This window comes from Equus przewalskii, chromosome X (genome assembly GCF_037783145.1).
Source record: "Equus przewalskii isolate Varuska chromosome X, EquPr2, whole genome shotgun sequence".
Taxonomy (NCBI): domain Eukaryota; kingdom Metazoa; phylum Chordata; class Mammalia; order Perissodactyla; family Equidae; genus Equus; species Equus przewalskii.
In genome coordinates this window covers 89,677,678-89,703,663 of record NC_091863.1, presented here as the reverse complement: position 1 = coordinate 89,703,663, position 25,986 = coordinate 89,677,678, and the positions used below count along the sequence as shown (strand labels likewise).

The 25,986-nt window shown below is 38.0% G+C and overlaps 1 protein-coding gene across 9 annotated transcripts in view; it reads left to right on the top strand.

Moving 5' to 3' along the window:
* DCX (doublecortin) overlaps positions 1–25,986 on the top strand; it is a 366,408-nt gene that overhangs the window by 196,724 nt on the left and 143,698 nt on the right. For 5 of the 9 annotated variants that reach the window (XM_070605127.1, XM_070605123.1, XM_070605129.1 and 2 more), the window contains one exon: positions 9,400–9,504. The exons of 1 other annotated variant lie outside the window; for it this stretch is intronic. In XM_070605127.1, coding sequence (XP_070461228.1) covers positions 9,419–9,504 — 86 coding nt within the window. In that variant the 5' untranslated portion in view covers positions 9,400–9,418. Of the gene's footprint in view, positions 1–6,749; positions 6,903–7,255; positions 7,333–7,417; positions 7,522–7,961; positions 8,046–9,191; positions 9,288–9,399; positions 9,518–25,986 lie in introns of those variants that run through there. 3 more of the 9 variants (XM_070605124.1, XM_070605128.1, XM_070605131.1) reach the window with 3 other exon arrangements.

Genomic DNA, 25,986 nt, shown 5'->3' with positions numbered 1-25,986 from the left:
ATTCTACCTTCTAAATCTGTTTCACTCTCTTCTCCATTTGGATTCCCCTCATTTAAGCCTTCATCTTTTTTAGCCTGTGTTATTTCAACAGCCTCCTAAGTGTTTTTGCAACCTCCAGGTTCACTTGCCCTTCATTCATTCATTCAACAAAATTTTTCTTAAATCCTTACAACATTTCAGGCGGTGTGCTAGATATGGAGAATTAAAAGAGAAGCAGACATAGTCCACGCTCTCAAGGATTCAATATCTAGCAGAGAGAGACAAATATGTAAACAAATGAGGAATTCTGGTTCCTCCAAAATACGCCAAAACAACTTGTTGATGAGACGAAGCTGAGTTTATACTCTCCATAGTAAGGGGGAGCACTAGCTCAACAGAGCCTTAGTAGCATTTATAAGTGATGAGGGTGAAATCAGGATATATATGAGGTTTTGAAGTCTTATTTAAGGCGGGTCTTTCGACGGGAAGGGGGACTTAGTTATGATTGGGTAAGGATCATGAAACAACAGTTTAAGATTGGTAGACCCAGCAGGTGAGCATTTGAGGAGAGGGTTCTAAGACTCTTTGGGTGTGAAATATTGGTTGATGTATTCTGTTGGGGAGTTGATGGTTCTCTCAGTAAGTTCCTGGAATGTGTACTAAAGGTTATTTGTAACTTTTATCTTTCTAGGCAAGAATTTTCTGGAATAGTAATGTTGATGAAGACAATAGAATAATAAAGTCACGTGATGTAGACAACAAACTTTGTGGTGGTAGATGGGTTCACTTTTCATAAGGGAGTATAGCAAAGCATTGTAGATACCTGTATTGGGTACTGCAGGTGCATAGAGGAAGGAGTGTTCAATGATCCTTGGAGTCAGAGTGGGGAAGAATCCAAAGAGGTTTTACAGATTTGAACTGTCCCTTAAAAGGTGAATAATATTACGTTTATGGATATACCACATTTTGTTTATCCACTTATCAGTTAATAAACATTTGGGTTGTTTTCACTTTTTGGCTATCATGAAGAATACTGCTATGAATATTCATGTACACCTGTTTTTTGGAAACATATATTTTCATTTCTCTTGCGTATATTCCCAGGAGTGAAATTGTTGGATCATATGGTAATTCTATGTTTAGCTTTTTGAGGAACTGCCAAACTGTTTTCTGAAGAGGCTGCACCATTTTACACTTCTACCAGCAATGTATGAGTGTTCAAATTTCTCCACATTCTTGCCAACTCTTTTTATTTTCCATTTAAAAAAAATTATAGCCATCCTAGTGGTGTAAAGTGGTATCTCACTGTAGTTTTGATTTGCATTTTTCTAGTAACTAGTGATGTTGAACATCTTTTCATGTCCTTGTTGGTCGTTGCCATATCTTTGGAAAAATATCTTTTCAAATCCTTTGCCTATTGGATTTTTAATTGGGTTATTTGTCTTTAAATTCTTGAGTTGTGAAAGTTAATTATTCTGGATACAAGTCCCTTATCAGATATATGATTTGCAAATGTTTTCTCCAGTATTGTGGGTTGTCTTCATTTTTTTGATGGTATCTTTTGAAGCACGAAAGTTGTAAATTTTTTTATTGAGGTGAAAGTCACATAACATAAAATTAGCCACTTTAAAGTGAACAATTCAGTAACACACAGTGCACTTAAAATGTTGTACAACCACCACCTCTATCCACTTCGGAAACATCTTTATCGTCTGAAAAGGAAGCCCTATACCCGTTAAACAGTTGTTCCCATTCCTCTTTCTCTGTAGTCCCTGGAAACCACCAATCTATGTTCTGTCTCTATGGATTTACCTATTTTGAATATTTCGTATAAATGGAATCATGCAATACGTGACCTTTTATGTCTGACTTCTTCCACATACTAGAATGTTTTTGACGTTCTACCATATTGTAGTGTTTATCAGTACTTAATTCCTCTAAGTGGCTGAATAAATCAGGAAGTGTGAGTCCTCCAACTTCTTTCTTTTCAAGATTATGTTAGCTATTCAGGGCCCTTAGCAATTCCATATTAATTTAAGGATTTGCTTTTCTGTCTCTACAAAGAAGGCTAGTGGAATTATGGTAAAGATTGCATTGAATCTGTAGATTACTTTGGGTGGTATTGCCATCTTTTCAATATTAAGTCTCTCAAGCCATGAACATGGGCTGTCTTTCCATTTTGTTAGGTCTTCTCTAATTTCTTCAAGCATCATTTTGTAATTTTCCATGTACAAGTCTTCTACCTCCTTGGTTACATTTATTACCAAGTATTTTATTTTTTTGGAGGATATTATAAATAGAAATGTTTTCTTAACTTCCTTTTCAGATTTTTCATTGCTAATGTATAGAAACACAACAGATTTCTTGTTTGTTGTTTTTGTACCCTGTAACTTTGGCGAATATGTTTATAAATTCTAGTATTTTTATTATGGCTTCTTTTGAAATACATATTTACATACATATATGATCATGTCATTTATAAATAAAAATAGTTTTACTTTTTCCTTTACAATTTGGATGCCCTTTATTTCTTTTCTTGCCTAATTGATCTGATTAGAACTTCTAGTATATTCACCATTTTGAATAGCAGTAGCGAAAGCAGGCATCCTTGTCTTATTCCTGATCTTAGAGAAATATTTTCAGTCATTCATGATTATGATATTAGCTGTGGGCTTTTCATAAATGCCCATTATCATGCTAAGGAAGTTCCCTTCTATTCTTATTTTGTTGAATGTTTTTTATCATGAAAGGGTGGTTGGATTCCATCAATAACTTTTTCTGCTTTAATTGAAATCATGTTGTGATTCTATTCCTTCATTCTGTTAATGTGATATATTACGCTGATTAATTTTCCTATGCTAAATCACCCTCGCATTCCTAGGATAGATCTTACTTGCTCTGGTCCTTTTAATATGCTAATGAATTTGGTTTGCTAGTATTTTGTTGAGAATGTTTGAATCTATATTCATAAGGAATATTGGCCTGCAATTTTCTTTTCTTGTGATGCCTTTGTGTGGCTTTAGTATCAGGGGAAAACTGTCCTCATAGAATGAGTTAGGAAGTATTCCCTCCTCTTCTGTTTTGTGGAAGAGTTTGAGAAGGATTGGTGTTCATTCTTCCTTAGGTATTTGGTAGAATTCACCAGTGAAGCCACTTGGTCCTGAACTTTTCTTTGTTGAGGGATATTTTTTATTACTGATCCAATCTTTCTAATTGATACAAGTCTGTTCATATTTTCCATTTATTCTTGAGTCAGTTTTGGTAATTTGTTTGTTTCTAGGAATTTATCCATTTTAATCTAGGTTATGTAATTCGTTGGCATACAAAAGTTTTAAATTTTGATGAAGTCCAATTTTTCTACTTTTTCTTTTGTCGCTTATCCCTTTGTCATCATATGTACAAAAACTTCACCTAACGCAAGGTAATGAAGATTTACTCCTATGTTTTCTTCTAAGACTTTTATAGTTTTGGCTCCTACCTTTAGATCAATGATCAATTTTGAGTTAATTTTTGCATATGGTATGAGATAAGGGTATTGCTTATTTCTACATATGGGTATCTAATTATTCCTGCACCATTTTTGAAACTAATAAGGTTTTGTTGTCCATCTGCCTTGTGTCCATCAGTCCTCCAAACTTGACGTAGACTTCAGCATTAGGTTGAGGGTGTTGCATGGAATTTTAGCTTGGTTTCCAGTGGCGGAAAGAGAATTATAGCTTTGTGAGAAAGGCTCTACTTGTTGGGTAATTCAGAAGAAGGCAGGACATACTGATATCTCCCTCAGGCCTTAGCCCTAAGCCAGAGTGCAAAGGCTGGCATTTGTCTTCATGGTAGACATTTAGAGTGCTCTTGCTCCTCTCTAGCTGCCTGCCACCTACCTAACATGCAGCAAGTGCATTGAGTTGAGGCCTTGGCTGCTTGTGGCCCCAAGCACAGATGTTTGTCTTCTTTCCCTTCTTATTCTGTTAAGATTCTACCCTCTGCTTCCCACAGTGACTGCAAGTAACCTGGAAGATCAACTAAGATTCTATTAGTGGTGGTGATGGTAGTAGTAGTAGTAGCAGCAGCAGGAGAAATAAGGAGAAGAGATAGGGGAAAAATAAGGGAGACGGGATTGGCATGTGGATGGAGGAATAGGAAAACTAGAAAGTAACTAGGAATAAATAAGAAGGATGTCCAAAAATCCAGCAATGAAGCTTTAGTTTTTGCAGAAAGGAGAGACAGGAAAACTTCAGTAGTGTAACAGCTGACTTCAACAACATTCAAGTTGAAGAAAAGTCAGAGGGGTAGAGCAGGGAAGAGAGAACTCAGATGCGTTAATAGAAAGGAAAAAATTTAAAAAGGAAACTTCCATTTTCACTGTAGAGGAAATTCAAGAAGTATGAACATCGGTGAGAAACAGTGTTCACACTCTCTTGGGGCCTAATTGCTTTCTCTTAGGCCCACTAGAATACCAAAACCACTGTGATACTGAAAGGCTGAGAAAAGTATAATTTCCCCTGCTCAGATAACATGTGCAGTTTATTAGGAACTATGACAGGCCTGTGGAAAAGATAATTGGAGAAAACGGTGCATTTCAGTTGCATTATTGAAATTGCACTCTGGGGGGCAGTATGGTAAGGTTGAAAGATCACGAGCTTTGTAGCCAGACAGACATGGGTCCAAATCTTGGCTCTGCCACTTTACTCCTTGTGTGCCTTTGGACAAGTTATTTAACCTCTCTGAGCCTTCAGCTTTCTCTCTCCGGAATTATATGGACCTCTTAGGTTTTTTGTGAGAATTGAATGAGAGAATGTCAGCAAAGCAACTAGCACGATGTCTGGTACATGTACTACTAGGGGCTCAGAACGTGCCAGTTCCTTACTTCAGTCTCCTATCACTGCATTCTAGTCACAAACTGGACCTGTCTCCTGTTTCTAAAGGCTTGGACTCAGTAATCCTACATCTGATATTCTATTACAAGGAAAACCGTCTGAAGAACAGAAAAGATTTTGTGGTCAAGCATGTTCATTGTGTTTGTTAATACAAAACAAAACAAAAGGAAACAAAAACTGAACACCACAAATACCTAACAGTAAAGGAATGCTATTTATTAAAAATGACATCCATGAAGGCTTTTAATAACAGTGAAGTGCTAACATTATAGTATTATGCTAACAAAATTTACATATACAATTCTACATACAACCATATTAAATATGTTGAAAATATGTATAGAAACAATACTAAATGAAATACACCAAAATATTAATGAAGGTTGCCTCTGGGTGGAGGATTATGAGTAACTACTTTTGTTTTACTTTTCTTTTCTACCTTGCATATAACATCACTTTTTGTTGAGGTAACATTACTTTTATACTAAAAAATTTATTTAATTACAGAATAATTTTTAAAAGGATCTTGAGGAATACTCCATAGCAATGAGAATGGTCTACAACTACATGTGACAATATGGATGAATTTCACAAGCACAGTGTTGAGCAAAAGGAGCCAGATGCAAAAGAGTACACAGTGCATAATTCAATTTGTATAAAATACAAAGTCAAGCAAAACTAATTTATGCTATTAGTAATCAAGATAGTGGCAACCCTTGGAGGGAGGGCAGGTAGTAACTTTTGCATCTGGCTCCTTTTGCGCAACATTACATTTGTGAAATTCATTGTGTTTGTGGGGTGAGGATAGTGCCTGGAAATAGGCACAAGGGGGCTTCTGGGATCTGGTGATGTTCTGTTTCATGATCTGGGTGCTAGATGTGCTTAGTTTGTGAAAATTTATCACCCTTATGAATAGTGTTATACTTCAAAAAAAAAATAAAAATAAGATGGATGGATGGATGGATGGATGGATAGATGGATAGGTAGGTAGGTAGGTAGGTAGGTAGATAGATAGATAGATAGATAGATAGATAGATAGATAGATAGATAGAAAATGTGCTAAGTGAATGCAAATCGCCATTGATGCCTTATCTGAAGGAGAAATTCATCTTTAGAAAAAAAGAACACCTTGTTTTGGCCACAAGATGGCATCATTAGTTGCTTGGAAATCAAATTCCAAGGTGCTCTTCAGCACATTTTAAGAACCAAATATTTGGTGTATTGTCTTAGAAGAAGAGAACTTAGAGATTTTCCACTCTGACGTTATCTAATTTTCCAGATGAAAGAAATACGGCCGTACAGGAATGACTTGCCCGAGATCACACTGCTGGTTAGAAGACCTAGGCTGAAAACCTAAATTTCTGGGCAATCAGTTTGCTCTGCCTTGCTTAAAAACTCTTATTTTCAGTTCCATTTCCTTCCTACAATGCTCTGGAATAAGAAGTTTATCAAGGAGTGCCCCTCCTTTTATAACCCCAGAAAACAGACTGTCTCAAACAGAATCGAAAATTCATGACTAGAATTGGCAGTATTGGCCCGCTGCAGTGTGAAATTTCCATATATGGACATTTAAAAACATTACATGGCCAATTCTGCCTGAGCTGGCTCAAATTTCTACTTCCTTAGATGGGAAGGATAGACCAGATACCATCTGTCTGTCTTTTTTCCCTCTCTCCCTCTCTTTTTTTGTTTCTTTTAGCCTCCCTCCCTCCCTTCTTCCTTTGTTCCTTCCTTTCTTCCCTCCTTCCTCCCTTCTTTCCTTCCTTGTCTATTATCTCTATTTGAACCACAGGAGCCACCAATGCCTCTCAGAAACAAAAACTCAAAGTCAAATGCAATGGCTTTCTTGAACAGACCAGACCTCAGGTCTGTGTTGTGATTTATTTGTCACTGTTGCAGAGGACTTGCAGGAGAGAGCAAGATGTGGCAGATGAAAGTGTCAAGCTAAGATGAAAGATCTCTGTCCTTGTAACCTGGACCTTTGGAGAGGCTCCTTGATGGATAAGGACATCTGCAGGCAGAGGAGGAAGCCCATTAGCAGGCTGCAAGGTGCACACAGCAATCTTTTTTGATGACCTCTAATTGAAAGGCAGGTTCTGTATATGGGGGTCAGATGAATTAGAACAAGGAGGGGGTGATTTGCACCCTGGCGAACATTTGCCCATGTCTAGAGACATTTTTGGCCGTCACAACTGGGAGGAAGGTGTTACTGGAATCTAATAGGCGGAGGCCAGGGATGCTGCTAAACGTCCTACAATGCACAGCACAGCCTCCTGCAACAAAGAATTAGCCAGCCCCAAGTGTCAATAATGCCAAGGTTAAGAAACCCTGCTTTATATAAAATTAGATCCCAGTGAAATAATTTGGCACCTTATGTCTTTCTGATTTTTCACGCAAACCAGATACAAGAAGAAGAAGAAGAAGAGGAAGAGGAAGAAGAAGAAGAAACAAAACTAAATAGGCAATGTCTAACTCCAGGGTGAGGACCTATAGAGAAATAACAAAGTTTGATTGGAACGAATCCATATTTTATTACATAATTTTGCTTTTTCATTTCTTCTTAGGCCAGAGGCATTCAAGTCAGTTCTTAAAACATTGAGTGCCTGCATGCACGAGGAAGGCACAGTACTGGTTCACGAAGGGGATTCCTGAAGGTCTAAGTTACACGGTAAGGGAGTCAACCTTAGCCTGACATTTCTCTCTCTTCTGCTCTCTTTCTAAAATGGTGACAAATGAATTTAAATCCAAGTCTCCTTTGAAAAAACAGCTAAACATTCCCTGGCATCCCTCATATTGCATATATGACCCAAGGTCATTTCTGACAACTACCAAGATGATTGTCAGCCTGCCCGGCAGCTCACTGAGTCCAGACCTCAGCTTCTCCCAGACCTACCCATTGTCCTGCTTCTTGTCACCAGCAAGCATAAAGGACACAAGCAGAAAAGCTTATCAGAGGGAAGCCTCAGGTTACCAGAACTCTTGGTGACTGAGAGAAGGGATTTGGTTAATTTATTTTTCTGGGTAACTAAGGGATAACCAGAGAAGGCATTGTTTCAATCTTTGTGGCTGAAAAATCTTTCTAATATGTGTGTCTCTTTTCCACGTTAGGAAATAAGAGTACCTGGAGGACAAGTTTGAAGCATATGTTTTCATGGCTTGTTCATAAGTGACCACTATCCAGGCCTGGAGATGGTAATTGGAATATAAGAACTTTAGAAATAGTGCAGTCCTTTATTTTGCAAATGAGGGAACTGAGCTCCAGAGAGGGAAGTGAACTATCTAAGGTCACAAGGGTCACAGAGCTGGAAAGGCATAGAACCAGCTTCAATATGAGCTTATATTTTCTAAAATTGGGAAGGAAAATAATCTTGCTTAAGTTGAAGGTCCTGGCTAGCATAAATAGAAGGCATAAGTTTTCCTGTTCTTCATCCACTACTTCTGTAAGTACCAGCCAGAACTCTACTGACAAAGTAAAGGATTGAAGCAATTTTCTGAATCATTTGGACTGAAACCCCATTGCATAGCTATAGCCTTTAAATATATGTGGTGTGGCTGTAAAGCAATGTGACCAGTTTCCACAAACCACACGAGAAAACTGGGAACACTGTTATACATTCATACTGCGTGCTCTGGATTTTCCATGAATACAGGGGACAGGAAATCCAGAAATAACCCCTAAATTTGTTTGGAAACCAATTTCTACCTCCACCTTCAACAAATCTTTTTCAAAAAGCCACAAAGAAGAAGCAAAACTGACTTAGCCATTCTGTCACATTTCTTCTTATCTTTTCTCTTGTGCATGTTTACTTCATCATCTCCTGGTGCTAATACCAAGGCAAATTACAGAAAGGTCAAAAGGAGGGGGAATTATAAGGGTATGGCAAATGAAAAATAGTCTACTCATGAGGTAAAAGACACAAATGGCAGAATACTGGCCGTGATGCTTACACTTCAAGAAAAAGGATTTATTGACTTCTTCGACTAATTTTTCCCAATAGCCTTGCTACTCAAGGTGTTGCCCAAGGACCAGCAGCAAGGCATCACCTGAGATCTTGTTACAAATGCAGAATCTCAAGCCCCCATGACATATCTCAAGTTAAACAAGATCCCCAAGTGATTTGTGTGAACTTTAAATTTTGTGAGGCATTGATGTAGAGTATGTTGAGAATAACTCTGGATTAGGACTTAGAAAACCAGGTTTCTCTTCCTGCTTCTGCAACTTACTCATTTAATAAATTTATCCAAATCACTTCCCCTTTATGAGCTTGTTTTCTCATGGGTATAATGAGAGAATTGAACTACAAGACCTCCAAGGGTCTTTATGCCCCAAAATTCTAGGATCTAATTAACAGTGGACACCTGACATTGGATGCTTCCTTGGAAACACCTCGACTTCCTTCAGATTAGCAAAGTTTATGACTGAAAACTCAGCTGGTAAGGCATTGGCTTCCCTGACCATCTCCAACCCCTCCATTCAGTTTGCCGCAATCTCACTGGCCTTCAAAAATTCTGAGCTGGGATGGTCATGGTTATTACTATCTCTTAGTTTTTCAGAATGAGTCTACATGAAGCAACAAGAGAAGGCAGCTGTGCTGATGGTGGGAAGGAACCAATATCCATGGCTGTCCCCCTGGAGCTGGAGGAGACAGAGGTAAATTCTCAGGGTAAGGAGAGCTAGGGACAGCTTCAGAAGCTGATCCCAGTCCACCGGCACTTCCTTCTCACAAAATCACCTAAGAAGCACTAATTTTACCCCCAGCAGTTATTTTTCTCTTTCTGCTCTTCTATCCTGTCACCACACAGTGTTTGGCCACGGCCTTATTTTTCAAAATGAGCTAAAATGAGGTGGAAGAAAAGCATTACCACAAAGCCAGGGCCATGTTCCACAGGAAAAGAGACATTTGAGTCGGGTATCTTGGGTCTTTCAAACCTCAACTAGCCATCTGCAGACCCTAGCTAAGTACCAGTTCCAGTGACAATTGCTGCATAATAAACTATCCCAAGCTTAGGGGCACAAGAACAATTTTATTATGCTCATGGATTCTTCGGTTCAGGAATTCAGTCAGAGATTGGCTGGGTGATTGTTTTGCTCCTTGTGGTGTCACTTGAGGTCACTTGAGGTACTTAGGTGATGGATGAGATAGTCTGGAGGATCCAAAATGGTTTCACTTTCACATCTAGTGCCTTGGTGGGAATGGCTGGAAGACTGGAGTAGCTGAGATTGTTGCCTGGAGCACTTACGTGTGGCTTCTTACATGTGGCAGTCTCAGAGTTATTGAACTGTTTATGGGGCAACTTGCTTCCCTCGGGGCAATTATCCTAAAAGAACCAGGTGGAAGCTGCATGGCTTTTTATGACTTAACATCAGAAGCAATATAGTGTTGCTTCTGCCATATTGTATTGGTTGAAGCAGTCACAAGACCAACTTAATTCAGAGAGAGGGAATGCATACTTCACTTCTCGATGGGAGGAGTTTCAATAAATTTGCAACCATTTTTAAAAACCTCTTCAGTATTCAGGAGATAAATAACACTGAGGGAACACTCTTTATTCGGTCATGGATTGGACCATGTATGCTACCAAGGACTCTTTTTTCCCGTCCAGTGTGGGACCCATACAAGAGGGCAAGCTCAGCAAGATGCTGAGGATGTTCTTTGGTCCTTTTCTCCACGGCCCACACCATATCTTTCTTCACTGGATCGTAGAACTTGGCCTAAAAGGGGGAAGTAAGTGATGACAAAGACATAGGAAAAAGTGTTCTCCCTTTCTCCCTCTCTCTCACTATCCCTCTTTTTTTTTTTTTTCATAAGACCTAGATGTGCTAAGCTACCCTCTCTCTGTCTCCTTTCACCTGGGCTGCACCTTGGTCCTGCTCAAATTTCCAAGAGCTGGGGAGTGGTGTCTTATTGCACCAGCCCTCTGGGATCAAGAATAAAAAGAGCAAACTATGCAGAAAAGAAGGGCTCCAAGAAAGCCAAAAGAAAGCAAGGGTTTATTGCCTTAGGCCAGTTCTATTTATATTTCCTATACTCCACACTAGCAGGGTGGTCTAATTGTGTGGCTCTGTGGACTCCAGAACTCCATTTTATTCTTGATCTGCACCAGAGCTCTCATTCTGAGTGGGAGGAGGGAGTTTCAGTGTCCCACTTCTCTCCCTCCCAAGAGTTACAGTGTGTGCCACTTCGCCGTTGTTGATCACTTTGTGCCAGTCACTGTGCCACTTTACACCCATTATCCCAATTAAGTTTCACAACAACCTTGTGAGGTATATATTATCCCTGAGTCACAAGTGAGAAAATCCAAGCCTCAATGAGCTGAAATAAATTTTTCTGGCTCACACTGTTAGTATAAAGCAGAACTTAGATTGGAACCAAGGCAATCTGATCCCAAAGCCTGCAAGTAGCAATTTCTCTGTGTTTCTCTCAGCTGAGCAAGACGGATAGTAGCGATTATCATAAAACTATAAAAAATATATATTTATAGTCAATAAGACTGTCGCTTAGGGGCTGTGTGCAACTTAGCTGGTATAAATAACCAACATCAGTAAAAGAAGATGTTTAAGAGAGGCTGAGTAATAATAATACTGGTATCTAACATTTACCAAAAGCTTACAATATACCAGGAACTAATGAAACATTTTACCTACATTAATTTGTGAATTGCTCACAACATCCTGGGTGGTAGACACTATTATTATTACCTTTGTAAAAATTAATTAATTAATTTGAATTGTGGTAACGTTGGTTTATAACATTATATAAATTTTGGGTGTACATCATTATATTTTGATTTCTGTGTAGATTACATCATGTTCACCACCCAAAGACTAATTATAATCCATCACCACACACGTGTGCCTAATCCCCCCTTTTGCCCTCCTCCCTCCCGCCTTCCCCTCTGGTAACCATCAATCCAACAACTGTCTCTATGTGTTTGTTTGTTGTTGTTTTTATCTTCTATTTATGAGTGAGATCATACCATATTTGACTTAGTCCCTCTGACTTATTTATCTTACCATAATACCCTCAAAGTCCATCCATGTTGTCACAAATGGCCAGATTTCATCGTTTTTTATGGCAGAGTAGTATTCCATTGGGCATATATACCACATCTTCTTTATCCATTCATCTTTTGGTGGGCACCTAGGTTGCTTCCAAGTCTTGGCTATTGTGAATAATGCTGCAATGAACATAGGGGTGCAGATATACTTATGCTTTTGCATTATCAAGTTCTTTGGATAAATGCCCAGCAGTGGGATAGCTGGATCATATGGTAGATCTATTCTTAATTTTTTGAGGGATCTTCATACTGTTTTTCATAGTGGCTGCACCAGTTTCCACTCCAACCAGCAGTGTATGAGAGTTCTTTTTTCTCCACGTCCTCTCCAACACTTGTTATTTACTATCTTGTTAATTATAGCCATTCAGATGGGCAAGAGGTAATATCTCATTGTAGATTTGATTTGCATTTTCCTGATAGTTAATGATGTTGAATATCTTTTCACGTGCCTGTTGGGCATCTGTATATCTTCTTTGGAGAAATGTCTGTTCAGATCTTTTGCCCATTTTTTTAAATTGTGTCTCTGTTTTGCTTTTTTCTTTAGTGCTTACCATGAGGTTTGTATTCAAAATCTCATAGATAAGATAGTCCATTTTCTGATGGCCTCTTATTTCCTTAGACTAAACCGATTCAGTCCATTTCCTCTTCCTCTCCTAAGTTGTTTTTCTCACATCTTAGTCCATCTTGTGCTGTTAGTTTGTGGTTAAAATGACAAGTTTATACTTGTTTTGATAAACAAGATTATCCTTTGTTTTTGAAAAGATTATCTTTTCCTTCCCTTTATCTTTAGTGCTATTCTTGAGTATTTGCTAACCTGTTCTGATGTATAGCTATAATTTTCTGATTTTGTCTAACTATTTATCTCAATGCTCCATGCTTTGTAACCCATTTTTCCCCTTCAGGTATGAGGGCCTTTTTGAGGATTTCTTGTAGTGGAGGTCTCGTGGCTACAAACTCCCTTAGCTTTTGTTTATCTGGAAAGGTTTATATTTCTCCATCATATCTGAAGGGTATTTTCACTGGTAGAGTAATTCTTGGCTGAAAGTTTTTGTCCTTCAGGGATTTGAATATGTCATTCCAGTCTCTCCTAGCCTGTAAGGTTTATGCAGAGAAATCCACTGAAAGCTTGATAGAGGTTCCTTTGTAGGTTATTTTCTTCTGCCTTGCTGCCCTTAGTATTTTTTCTTTGTCATTCACTTTTGTCAGTTTCACTACTATGTGCCTTGCAGTTGGTCATTTTACATTGACATACTTAGGAGATCTGATAGCCTCTTCCACATGGATTTACATCTCCTTTCGTAGGTTTGGGAAATTCTCTGCTATTATTTCTTTGAACAAGCTTTCTGCTCCATTCTCCTTCTCTTCTCCCTCTTTAATACCTACAATTCTTATGTTGCTTTTCCTAATTGTGTTGCATATTTCTCAGAGACTTTCTTACTTTATTTTTAGTCTTAATTCTCTCTCCTCCTCTATCTGGAGCATTTCAACATGTCTGTCCTCGATTTTGCTGATTCTCTCCTCTATGATGTCCACTCAAGCATTTAGGGGATACATATTTTGTTTTATCTCTTACACTGTGTCTTTTATTTCCAATATTTCTAATTGATTCTTCTTTATAGTTTCAATCTCTTTTGTGAAGTAGCTCCTGAACTAGTTGAATTGTTTCTCTTAACTCTCTTTTAAATTGTTGAGGTTTTTGATGATAGCTATTTTGAATTCTCTGTCATTTAGATTATATATTTCTGTGTCCTCAGGACTGATTTCTGGGTACTTGTCATTTTCTCTCTGGTCTGGAGATTTAATAGAATTTTTGATACTGCTATAGGGTGTGGCTCTGTTTTATGCATCATGGTATTATTTGGTTGCAGTTACCACCTATTGCCACTGGGTGGGGGTCAACAGCTGTGTATTCTGAGCCCTTTGTGTTCCTCTGAGATTCCAGGCACTGGATCCTCCCCTGGGCATGTGGGGAGGAGGGGCACTTTCTTCTGTATGCTCTCTGGGTTTTCTCGCTCTGCCCTCACTATCTGCTCTCTTCGCATGTTGGCCTGATTAGGTCACCCCCAAGTTAGCTTTCACATTGGTAGAGGCTTTCCCCTAGGCTGTGAGGGCCCTCAAGGATCTTTGATGTTCCCACGAATGAACATTCCCCACTCTCCCCCATTACTTCCCTCTCAGAGGCGGCCTATGGTCCCATATCCCAGTCTTTTGGGGAAGGAGTGAAATTTTCTCCTGCCCCATTCCACCTCCTCTGAGAGGGGATCCAGCCTCTCTGTCCTCCATCATACAGCTGCATGGGTTTTTCAGACATCTTTTGTGTTGTGTTTGGATATCTTCTGTTGGAGAATGAATGTCTTTTTTGTGGTATGGTAGAAGCAAGAGATTACCAGGAACGCTCGCTCCACCATGATGCTGACCTCTCTTTTTTTCTTGGTGAGTCTAGCTAAAAGTTTGTCAATTTTGTTTATCTTTTCAAAGAACCAACTCTTGGTTTCATTGATTTTTTCTATTGTTTTTTAGTCTCTATTCCATTTATTTCTGCTCACATTTTTATTCTTTCCTTCCTTCTACTGATTTTGAGCTTTGTTTGTTCTCCTTTTTTCCAGTTCCTTTAGGTGCATTGTTAGATTTTTTAGAGATTTTTCTTGTTTGCCGAGGTGGGCCTGTATTGCTATAAACTTCCCTCTTAGAACCCATAAATTTTGGCATGTTGTATTTTCATTTTCGTTTGTATCCAGGTATTTTTTTTTTATTTTTCCTTTGATTTCTTCATTGACTCAATCGTGGTCCAGTAGAATTTTGTTTAATCTCCACATATTTGTGGCTTTTTTGATTTTCTTCCTGAGAGTTGATTTCTAGTTTCATACAATTGTGGTCAGAAAAGATGCTTGGTATTATTTCCATCTTCTTAAATTTATTGAGACTTGTTTTGTGGCCTAATATGTGATCTATCCTGGAGAATGTTCCATGTGCATTTGAAAAGAATATGTATTCTGCAGTTTTTGGATGGAATGTTCTATATATATCTACTAAGTCCATCTGATCTAATGTGACATTTATATTATTACATTTTATAATTGATTAAAACAAGACATAGAAAAGGTATGTAACTTGACCAATGTCAGACTGTAAGTAATTGACACAGCAAAGATTTAAACCCAGGCAGCCTGACTCAAGTCTGTGCTCTTAACCGTTATGAAATATTGCCTCTCTTGATTCTATCTGCCCTTGAAAATTGAAATCATAGCTGTTATTAATCTTTCAGGAAGGTGAAGGTATGCAGCGTACTCTAGTGGTATACAATATTAAACATCTAAGACCTATTTTGGTTAAGGTCTTGCAGCACTCCTGATTAAAGATTTATTTTTACTAGCTCAGTAGCAATGCTTTGCACATAGTCAATGCTCAATAACTGATTTTGTGATGGTTTCTTATTCAGTCAATTTTACTCTAGGAGTTTTAACATTGTATGAAACATCAAGCTAAATAAAAATAATTATTTTATTTCTGCTGAAATTTGTTGAACATCATTGATGCATGAGGCTGTGTGCTAAGCATTTTGGGGAACACAACATATGAAATCAGACACTGATAGCTCCTCAAAAGTTCCTGATTCTGGGTGGAGCATTATATATAAAACTGATCTTATCTTACCATTTCTTATATCCTTACATCCTATCCTTTCCCTCTAGAAAGATTATTTTTCTATATCTGATCCCTTAATCCTTGAAATTTTAGGTTATCATCAGTTAGTCTTGTTCCAGATTCCTATCCCCACCACTCTTTAGGAGTGGTCCCTCACTTGGAGATGGCTCTCTGCCTTCACATACTCCATCCAAGATGTCTGGGGAGTTGCAGCTGCCAACCAGCTTATTAGAGGAGTGAGAGCAGAAACCCAATATGGCTGCAGCTTGTTTTTCTTTCATGTGGTCTTTTCAACAAGTGCCAATCCATCTTCTCAACAAATGCTGATCCATCAGCCTACCATGATGTCTCTGATTTTACGCATCTTCTATGTCTATATCTGGCCCCATTCTAATCCACCAACTCCATCTCTCCCTACTCTGTGTAAAGATCTTCTGTCAGACAGACAGGCCTCTGTCCTCATGAATAGTGCCATGCTCATTCTCATCTCCTTCTGTTTGTTCACTCAATCCTCCCTTCTTCCTGCTACCACTAGTGCTTGTACCAGCCAAAATAATACCTAATGGCATTTATGTAATATGCACCCATTATTTTGTGTATCAGCTTTGACTTCTCAACTATATTGTTGTGATATTGATATTTATAATAAATATATATTTAGGGGCTAGCCCCATGGCCAAGTGGTTACGTTTGTGCACTCTGCTTCAGCAGCCAGGGTTTCACCATGTTGAGGCAGTGTCCCACAAAGCACAGCCAGAGGGACCTACAACCAAAAATATACAACTATGTACTGGGGGGCTTTGGGGAGAAGAAGAAAAAAAAAGATTGGCAACAGATGTTAGCTCAGGTGCCAAAAATAAATAAATAAATAAATAAATAAATAAATAAATAAATATGTATATGTATATTTAATCTTCATCCTCATTTCTGGCACAGACCTCCTAAAAACCTTGGAATTTCTTGAGTGATGAAAACTCATAAAGGTGCTTTTGTTATGTTAATGAGGTGACTTATGGACACCACCTAAAGATGGGGGCTGGTTGCCAGGAGAACAAATGATGTGATTAGAGGGTTGGAACATTCAGTGTCACCCCCTCACCTCCAGGGAGGGGAGAGAGGCTGGAGGTTGAATCAATCTCCAATGGCCAGTGGTTTAATCAATCATACCTATGTAATGAGTCCTCCATAAAAACCCAAAAGGACAGGATTCAGAGAATTTCTGGGTTGGTGAACACATGGAGATTTGGGGAGAGTGGTGCTGCTGGAGAGGACACAAAATCTCTGCACCCTTTTCCTGTACCTTTCTCTATGTATCTCATTCGTCTGGCTGTTCCTGAGTTATATCCTTTTATAATAAACTGGTGATCCGGTAAGTAAAATGTCTATTTGAGTTCTATGAGCTGCTCTTGGAAATTAATCAAACCTAAGGAGGAGGTTGTTGGATTGGTCAGAAGCTCAGGTGACAACCTAGACTTGTGATTGATGTCTACAGTGGGGGAGGGCAGTCTTATGCGACTGAACACTTAACCTATGAAATCTGATGCTATCTATCAGTAGACAGTCTCAGAATTGAGTTGAATTGTAGGACACCCTGCTCTTGTCTGAGAATTGCTTGGTCATGTGAGGAGAAATCACCCTCCCCCCACACACACATTGGAATTGGTGACCAAAACACTCTATTAATTGTCAATATCTTTAAAGCTCATGCCATCCTGTTGTAGCACCCTCTATTCATTTATGTTACTGATATTTTCCACTGTCTTCCTAGTCCTAGCTTTTCATTAAAATCAGATGGTTTCCTTGTTCAAAACACACATTTATGGAATCTACCCCAGACCTACCAGGTCAGAATCTCTAGGAGTTCAGCTGGCTCCACAATTCTCATTTTTACCAAGTGCTATGAACTAAATTATGTCCCCTCAAAATTCATACATTAAAAGCCTAACCCCCAATGTGACTGTATTTGTAAATAGAGCTTTTAGGAGGAAATCAAGGTTAATAGAGATCATAAAATCATAAAGGTGGGGCCCAATCCAATAGGATTGGTGGCCTTATAATAAGAGAGTGAGAGAGATATCTCTCTTTCTGCATGCACACACTAGGGAAAGGCCACGTGAGCACACAACAAGAAGGCACATATCTACAAGCCAGGAAGAGTTCTCACCAGAAACCTATCTTGTTGATCTTGGACTACTGGCCTCCAGAATTATGAGAAAACAAATTTCTGTTGTTTAAGTCACCCAGCCTACAGCATTTTGTTATAGTTACCCAAGCAGACTAAGACAACAAGGTTCTCTGAGGATTCTTATGCAGCCAGTGTGGACCTGCCTCCCTTCACCCTTTTATCTAGAAAACTTTTAAGATTTAGCATAGGTGTACTCTTCTGTGGGATACCCTTCCCTGACAACTCAGGCAGCATCTGGATCGATGAAACCTCCTTGGACTAGCACTGGATTTACCATAGGCACTTTCTCACAATCTTTCTGTATCTACTTGCTGTGAACTATGCCCTGGACTAGTTAAGTTCCTGAAGAACTTATAAGTAGAGGCTTGGAGCAGCAATCTGGGTGGAAGGGACAGTGCCAATCAGGGGACTTGTCCACACTGCACTTTGTAAATAGATTGAGAAAAAGTCACTTTTCCTTATCAAAAGGGGCTACTCTTGGCATTCCACTTAAATGTCATTGCTCTTTTCCTATCCTTGTATCCATCTTGATTCTTCCCTGTCCCTTCTAAAAAAATCCATTCTGTGTCCCACAGAGCTTGATCAATTTGAGGGCAGTGCCAATGAGAGTAACTACTCTTTATCTAGTTCTGTGTATAAAAACACACTGATGCTGATAGAGCAAACTGTGTTTCTTTCCCTCTTTGGTCCACAATCATTGTACTCTTGATTTATGATCTCTTACTTCTTCAGTTATATGGTCCTTGTGGGAAATAACATTGGCTGTCACATTGGAGGACTGGAAGATGCTAGGGCAATATAAACACAAATTAGGCCCAGGAAGATGGAGTATACATACTTTTTCCTATTCCTCCCAATAAGTACTGTTAAACACCGTGGACATTATATATAAAACAAACATGAAAAAATTCTAAAAGGTAGAAAAAAGAAGGCAGACTGGCCAGGGACCTCAGGACCTGAAGAATGACACATTGATGAATTCCCTGAGTTTTCTTTTTATTTCATATTTCCAAGACTTGAAGCTGAAGAAGCCAGCAACCCAGAAACACCAATGGGTATAGAAAAACAAAAGCCTGCTCTCTCTAGGCAAAGGGCCAGGAAAGGGACAGCTTAGTGAGAGAGAAAACACTCATAAAATAATTGTTCTATTCCATTCAAGTACCACTGAAAAAACCATAACCTCACCCCCACCCACACCATCAAAGGCCAAGTGGGGAGTATAGACTTCCCCTCTGGCAAAGCTGTAATGAACATTTCCTCCAGAATAAGTCAAATTAGAGAGCTGAGACTTTCAACCCCACCAGGAAGTAATGAGCCCTCCTTCCACTATGATGTCAGGGTGACCACCTGGGGGGCCTGGACTTCCACACCTATGCAGCAGTAGCAAGGTGTCCCTCACATTCTCTACTGGGATGGTTTCAGAGGAGGTATAGTAGAGAGTAATGAAACCATGCCTAACATTGTGTCAGTTGAAGCTGCATGAAAAGCCAGAACTCCGACCTCCACAGAGCAAAAATGAGGAGCTCTTCCCCAACTCAGATGTCAACAGAGACCAAGTGGGGATCTTGGACTTCTAGCTCCACTAGTGAGGTGGCACTCACTCCTTCCCCCACTGAAATTGTGTCAAATAAAGTCAACTAAAACAGAAAGTGTGAATAAGATCCAGAGACTCAAAACATAATGTGAAAATGTCCAGGTTCCAATTGAAAGTTGCTCATCATAACAAGAACCAGAAAGATATCAAACTGAGTAAAAAAAGACATCCAATAGAAGCCAACACTGAGATGATAGAAATGTGAGGGTTATTTGGGAAAAATTTTGAAGCAACCATTATAAAATTGCTCCAAAACATAATTATGAACACTCTTGAAACAAATAATTTAAAAAAAGAAAGCCTCAGCAAAGAAACAGAAAATCTCATCAAATAAATAGAAGATACAAAGAAGAACCAAATGGATATTTTGGAATTAAAAAATACAGTAACTGAAATAAAAAGCTACAGTGGATAGCCTCAATGGAAGAATGGAGTAGATAGAAGAAAGATTAAGTGAACTGGGAAATAGCACAATACAAATTACCATCTGAACAATGGAGAGAAAAGAGATTAAAAAACAGAGCCTCAGGGACATGTGAGACTATAACAAAAGGTCTTACATTTGTGTTATCAGAGTCCTATAAGTAATGGAGAAAGAGAGCAAAGCTGAAACAGTACCTTAAAAAATAATGACTGAAAAGTTCCTAAATTTAGCAAGAAACATAAACATATTGATTTAAAAATCAAGCCCCAAACAGAATAAGCCCAAAGTAATCTATGCCAAGATACATCATAATTAAACTAATGAAAACCAAAGACAAAGATAAATCCATGAAAACAGCCAGAGAAATAAATGCTTTAACTTTAGGGGAAAAATAATTAGAATGGCATCAGATTTCTCATCAGAAATACTGAAAGCCAGAATGAAGTGGCACAATATTTTTCAGGAACTGAAAGAAAGATCTGTCAGCCCAAAATTCTATATATAGCAAAACTTTCCTTCAGTAAGGAAGGGGAAATAAAAACTTTCTCAGATGAAGGAAAACAGAATATCACCAGTAGACCTGCCCTAAAAAAATTGCTACAGGAAGTTCTCTAAGAAAGGAGTACCAGGAAGAAAGAAAGAAAATGATAAGGAAAAATGTGGATAAATACACTAAGCTTTCCTTCTCCTCTAGAGTTTTCTATATTTATGTTTAATGGTTGAGGCAAAAAATATAACACATTCTGATGTGCTTTCAAATGGATGTAAAGGGACTATTTAAGACAATTAGATTATAAATGGGAGACGTTATAGGGAAGAAAGGGAGGTAAGCTTTCTATACTTTAATTGCCAAAATGATGACACCAATAAATGGTGATGTTATGTACATATAACATAGTATCTAGAGGAACCAATAAAAAAGCTATATAAAGAGATACTCAACAATACTACAGATAAATCAAAATGGAATTCCTAGAAATGATCAAGTAGCCCATAGGAAGGCAGGGAATAGAAAATACAGAAACAAAAAAATGAAGAAAGCAAACAGAAAACAAAAATAAATAAAATGACAGGCTTAAGCCCTAACATGCCAATAATTACATTAAATGTAAATGGTCTAAATAAACTAATTAAAAGATTTTTGGCAGAGTGGATTTTTTTTAAGTGACCCAATTATATGTTACCTCCAAAAAACTCAATTTAAACATAATGGTACAGGCAGATTGAAAAGAAGGCTAAAGATACATCATGCAAACATTAGTCAATGGCAAGCCCCAGATAAAGTAGACTTCATAGGAAAGAGGATTACCAGAGAGAGAAAGGGAAATTATATAGTAACAAAAGGATTACTCCATCAAGAAGACATAGTAATTCTAAACGTGTATATACCAACCAACAGAGACAAAAAATTCATGAAGCAAAAACTGGTGGAACTAAACTGAACAATAGACAAATCCAGAATTATAGTCAAAGATTTGAACAACTCTCTCTCAACAATTGATAGAACAATGAGACAGAAAACCAGCAAAAGTATAGAAGAACTCAAAAACGCCATCAAACAACAGGAGCCAGTCAACATTTATAGAAATTGCTATTATAGAATGTGTATTCAACAACAGCAGAATATACATTCATTTCACATGCCCACAGTACATACACCAAAATGGATCATATCCTAGGCCATAGAATATATCAAAATGTATTTAAGAGTGGAACACAAACAAAGTGTGTTCTCTGGCCACAAAGGAATCAAACTAGAAATTAATAGCAGAAAGATAATAGAAAAATCAACAAACACTTGGAAACTAAACAATATAATTCTAAATAATAGGAAAAAGAAAAATAAAATATACAACAAAATGAGTAAAAAGGAAAACAAGACATATCAAAACTTGAGGAACATAGCTAAAGCAGTAATGAGAGGGAAATTTATAGCAGTAAATGCATACATTAGAAAAGAGTAAAGGTCTTAAATCAATAATCTAAGCTCCTATAGCAACAACTTAAAAGAAGAACAAAATAAACCAAAAGCAGGCAGAAGGAAGGAAATAATAAAGATAAGAGGAGAATTCAATGAAATTTGAAAACAGAAAAACAATAGAAAAAAATCAATGAAACAAAAACCTTGTTCTTTGAAAAGATCAATAAATTGACAAATGTCTAATAAGACTGACAAAAAATAGAAAATACACAAACTACCAATATCAGGAATGAAACAGAGGATATCACTACTAACTCTTCAGATATCAAAAGAATTACAAGGGAATACTACAAATATCTCTATACACATAAATTTGGCCACTTAAACTAAATGGACTGCTTCCTTGAAAAACATACAGTACCACAATTCATCTAACACAAAATCAATAATTTTAATAGCCCTATAACCAGTAATAAGTTGAATTGGTAATTTAAGAAATCCAAAAAGCAATCTCCAGAGTGGCATCAGCATCATGGCAGAGTGAATTTGCCCAGGATTCTCTCCCCTCCAACATACAATGAAAAGGGACATTCATACTCCAACAGAGGACATCCTAACACAACACAAAAATGTTGGAGAGATAGACCCAGCCATATGACGGAGCATGGAGAGGCTGGAGCCCACCCTTGGAAGAGCTGGAATCGGGTAAGAGAAAACTTCATCCCTCCCATAATAGACTGTGATCCATGACTGCAGGAGGCCTCTGAGAGGGAAGGAACAGGGGAGGGGATGTTCATCCATGGGAACATCAAGGAGCCCTGAGGGCCTATGCAGCCTAGAGGGAAAAACTCTACTGGGGCGAGAGCTTTCACAGTGGGTGACCTCATCAAGCCAACACCCCAGGAGAGGAGATAGCAAGAGCAGAGCAAGACAGCCCTGAGAGCATGCAGGAGAAAGCACCACTCCTCCCACCCTCCCTGAGCCCATTCCACTGCCTGGAATTTTGGCTGAAGGCAGAAGGCTCAGCATACATGGCTCTTGACCACCACACAGTGTCAATAGGCAGTAACTGCAACCAAATAATATCAGGATGCATAAGATCAGAGCCAACCCCTCTAGCAATATCAAACATTATATCAAATCTCCAGACCAGAGAGAAAACAACAAGTACCCAGAATTCAGTCTTGAGGACACAGAAATATGTAGTCTAAATGGCAATGAATTCAAAATAGCCATCATCAAAAAACTCAACAAGGTAAAAGAGAATGTACAGAAATAATTCAATGAGTTCAGGAGCTACTCCTGAAAAGAGATTGAAACTATAAAGAAGAATCAATCAGCAATATTAGAGATGAAAGACACAATGGAAGAGATAAAAAAAAATACAGATTCTCTGAAGGCTTGAGTGGACATCATAGAGGAGCGTATCATCATAATCGTAGATAGACATGTTAAAATGCTATAGACAAGGAGGAGAGAGAACTAAGACTATAAAGAAATGAAGAAAGTCTCTGAGAAATATCTGATTCAATTAGGAAATGCAACATAAGAATTATAGGTATTCAAGAAGGAGAAGAGAAGGAGAATGGAGCAGAAAGTGTGTTAAAAGAAATAATAGCAGAGAACTTCCCAAACCTAGGGAAAGAGATGGAAATCTGTGTGGAAGAGAATTTCAGATCTCCTAGATATGTCAATGTAAAAAGAGCTACTGCAAGGCATATAGTAGAAAACTGGCAAAATGAATGACAAAGAAAGAATGCTAGGGGCAGCAAGGCAGAAGAAAATAACCTTCAAAGGAAACCCTATCAGGCTTGCAGCTGATTTCTCTGCAGAAACCTTACAAACTAAGAGAGAATGGAATGACAGATTCAAATCTTTGAAAGACAAAAATTTTCATCCAAGAATACTCTATCCAGCAAAAATATCCTTCAGATACAATGGAGAAATAAAAACTTTCCCAGACAAACAAAGGCTAAGGGAGTTCATAGCCACGAGACCCGCCTCCATACAAGAAATCCTCAAGAGGCCCTCATACTGGAAAAAAAAGGAAGAAATGGGTTACAAAGCACAGAGTAAGGAGATAGATAGGTATACAGAATCAGAATAGGGTAGCAAATGCTCAAGTGTAGCATTAAAGTTAAAGAGAGGGGAAACACCAAAAACAAAGATAATCTTGTCATTTTAACCACAAACTCACAACACAAGATAGAATGAGATGTGAGAAAAACAACGTAGGTGGGGAGGAGAAAAGGGACTGAATTGGTTTAGACTTAAGGAAACAAGAGGCCATCAGAAAATAGACTATCTTATACAGGAGATTCTGAATACAAACCTCATGTTAACCACTAAACAAAAAAGCAGAACAGAGACACAAATAATAAATCATGAGAAAATAAAGAAACATATCATAAAAAACTACATAATTCAATGGGTAGACCAAAACACACAGGATGAGAAACAAAGGAAATGCAGGAAAACCAGAAAATGAGTGACAAAATGACAGCATTAAGCCCTCATATATTGATAATCACCTTAAACATAAATGGATTGAATTCTCCAATAAAAAGACATGGAGTGGCATGATGGATTAAAGAATAAGACCAAACAATATGCTTCCTTCAGCAACAAACACAGGCTCAGAGTGAAGTGATGGAAGATGATACTCCAAGCTAATGGCAAACAAAAGAAGGCAGGTGTCGCAATACTTATATCAGACAAAGTAGACTTCCAGATAAGACAGGTAAAGAGAGACAAAGAAGGGCAGTATATAATGATCAAAGGAACATTCCATCAAGAAGAAATAACACTTATAAATATCTATGCACCCAACACAGGAGCACCAAAGTTCTTAAAGCAACAATTAACAAAACTAAAAGAAGATATTAGTAATAGCACAATAATAGTATGGGACCACAACACTCCACTCATATCAATGGATAGATCATCCAGACAGAAAATCCACAAGGAAACAGTGGAATTAAATGAACAGCTAAATCAGTTGGGCTTGATAGACATATATAGAACACTCCATCCAAAAAGAGCAGAATACACATTCTTCTCAAGTGTGCATGGAACATTCTCAAGGATAGACCATAAGTTGGGAAACAAGGCAAGCCTCAATAAATTTAAGAAAATTGAAATACTAACAAGCATCTTTTCCAATCACAATGCTATGAAGCTAGAAATTAATTACAAGAAAAAAGCTCAGAAAGGGACAAAGATGTGGAGACTAAACAACATGCTATTGAACAAGCAATGGATCATTGAAGAAATTAAAGGAGAAATCAAAAAATATCTGGAGACAAATGAAAATGAAAACATACCATACCAATTTATGGGATGCAGCAAAAGCTGTATTAAGAGGGAAATTCATCGCAATATAGGCACACTTTAACACACAAGAAAAATCCCAAATAAGCAATCTCAAACTACACCTAACTGAATTAGATAAAGAAGAACAAACAAAGCCCAAAGTCAGCAGAAGGAGAGAAATAATAAAAATCAGAGCAGAAATAAATGCTATTGAAACAAAAAAGGCAGTAGAAAGGATCAATGAAACTAATATGTGGTTCTTTGTGAAGATAAGCAAAATTGAAAAATCCCTACCCAGACCTGCAAAGAGAAAAAGAGAGAAACCTCAGAAAAATAAAATTAGAGATGAAAGAGGAGAAATAACAATGGACACCACAGAAATACAATGGATTATAAGAGAATACTACAAAAAACTATATGCCAACAAAATGGACAATCTAGAGGAAATGGATAAATTCTTAGACTCTTACAAGCTCCCAAAGCTGAACCAAGAAGAAATAGAGAATCTGAATAGACCAATCACAAGGAAAGAGACTGAAACAGTAATCAACAGCATCCCAAAAAATAAAAGCCCAGGACCAGACAGATTCCCTGGGGAATTCTACCAAACTTTAAAGATGATTTAACACCTGTCCTTCTCAAGCTATTCCAAAAAATTAGGGAATATGGAAACTTCTGAACACATTCTATGAGGCCAACAACACTGTGATACCAAAAGCCGACAAGGACAACATAAAAAGGGAAACTACAGGCCAATATCACTGATGAACATAGATTCAAAAATGCTCAACAAAGTTTTGGCAACCCCAATTCAGCAATACATCAAAAAATTCATACATCATGATCAAGTGGGATTTATACCAGGGACACACAGATGGTTCAACATCCCCAAATCAATCAATATGATACACCACATTAACAAAATGAGGAATAAAAACCATATGATCAGCTCAATAGATGCACAGAAAGCATTTGACAAGATTGAACAGCCAT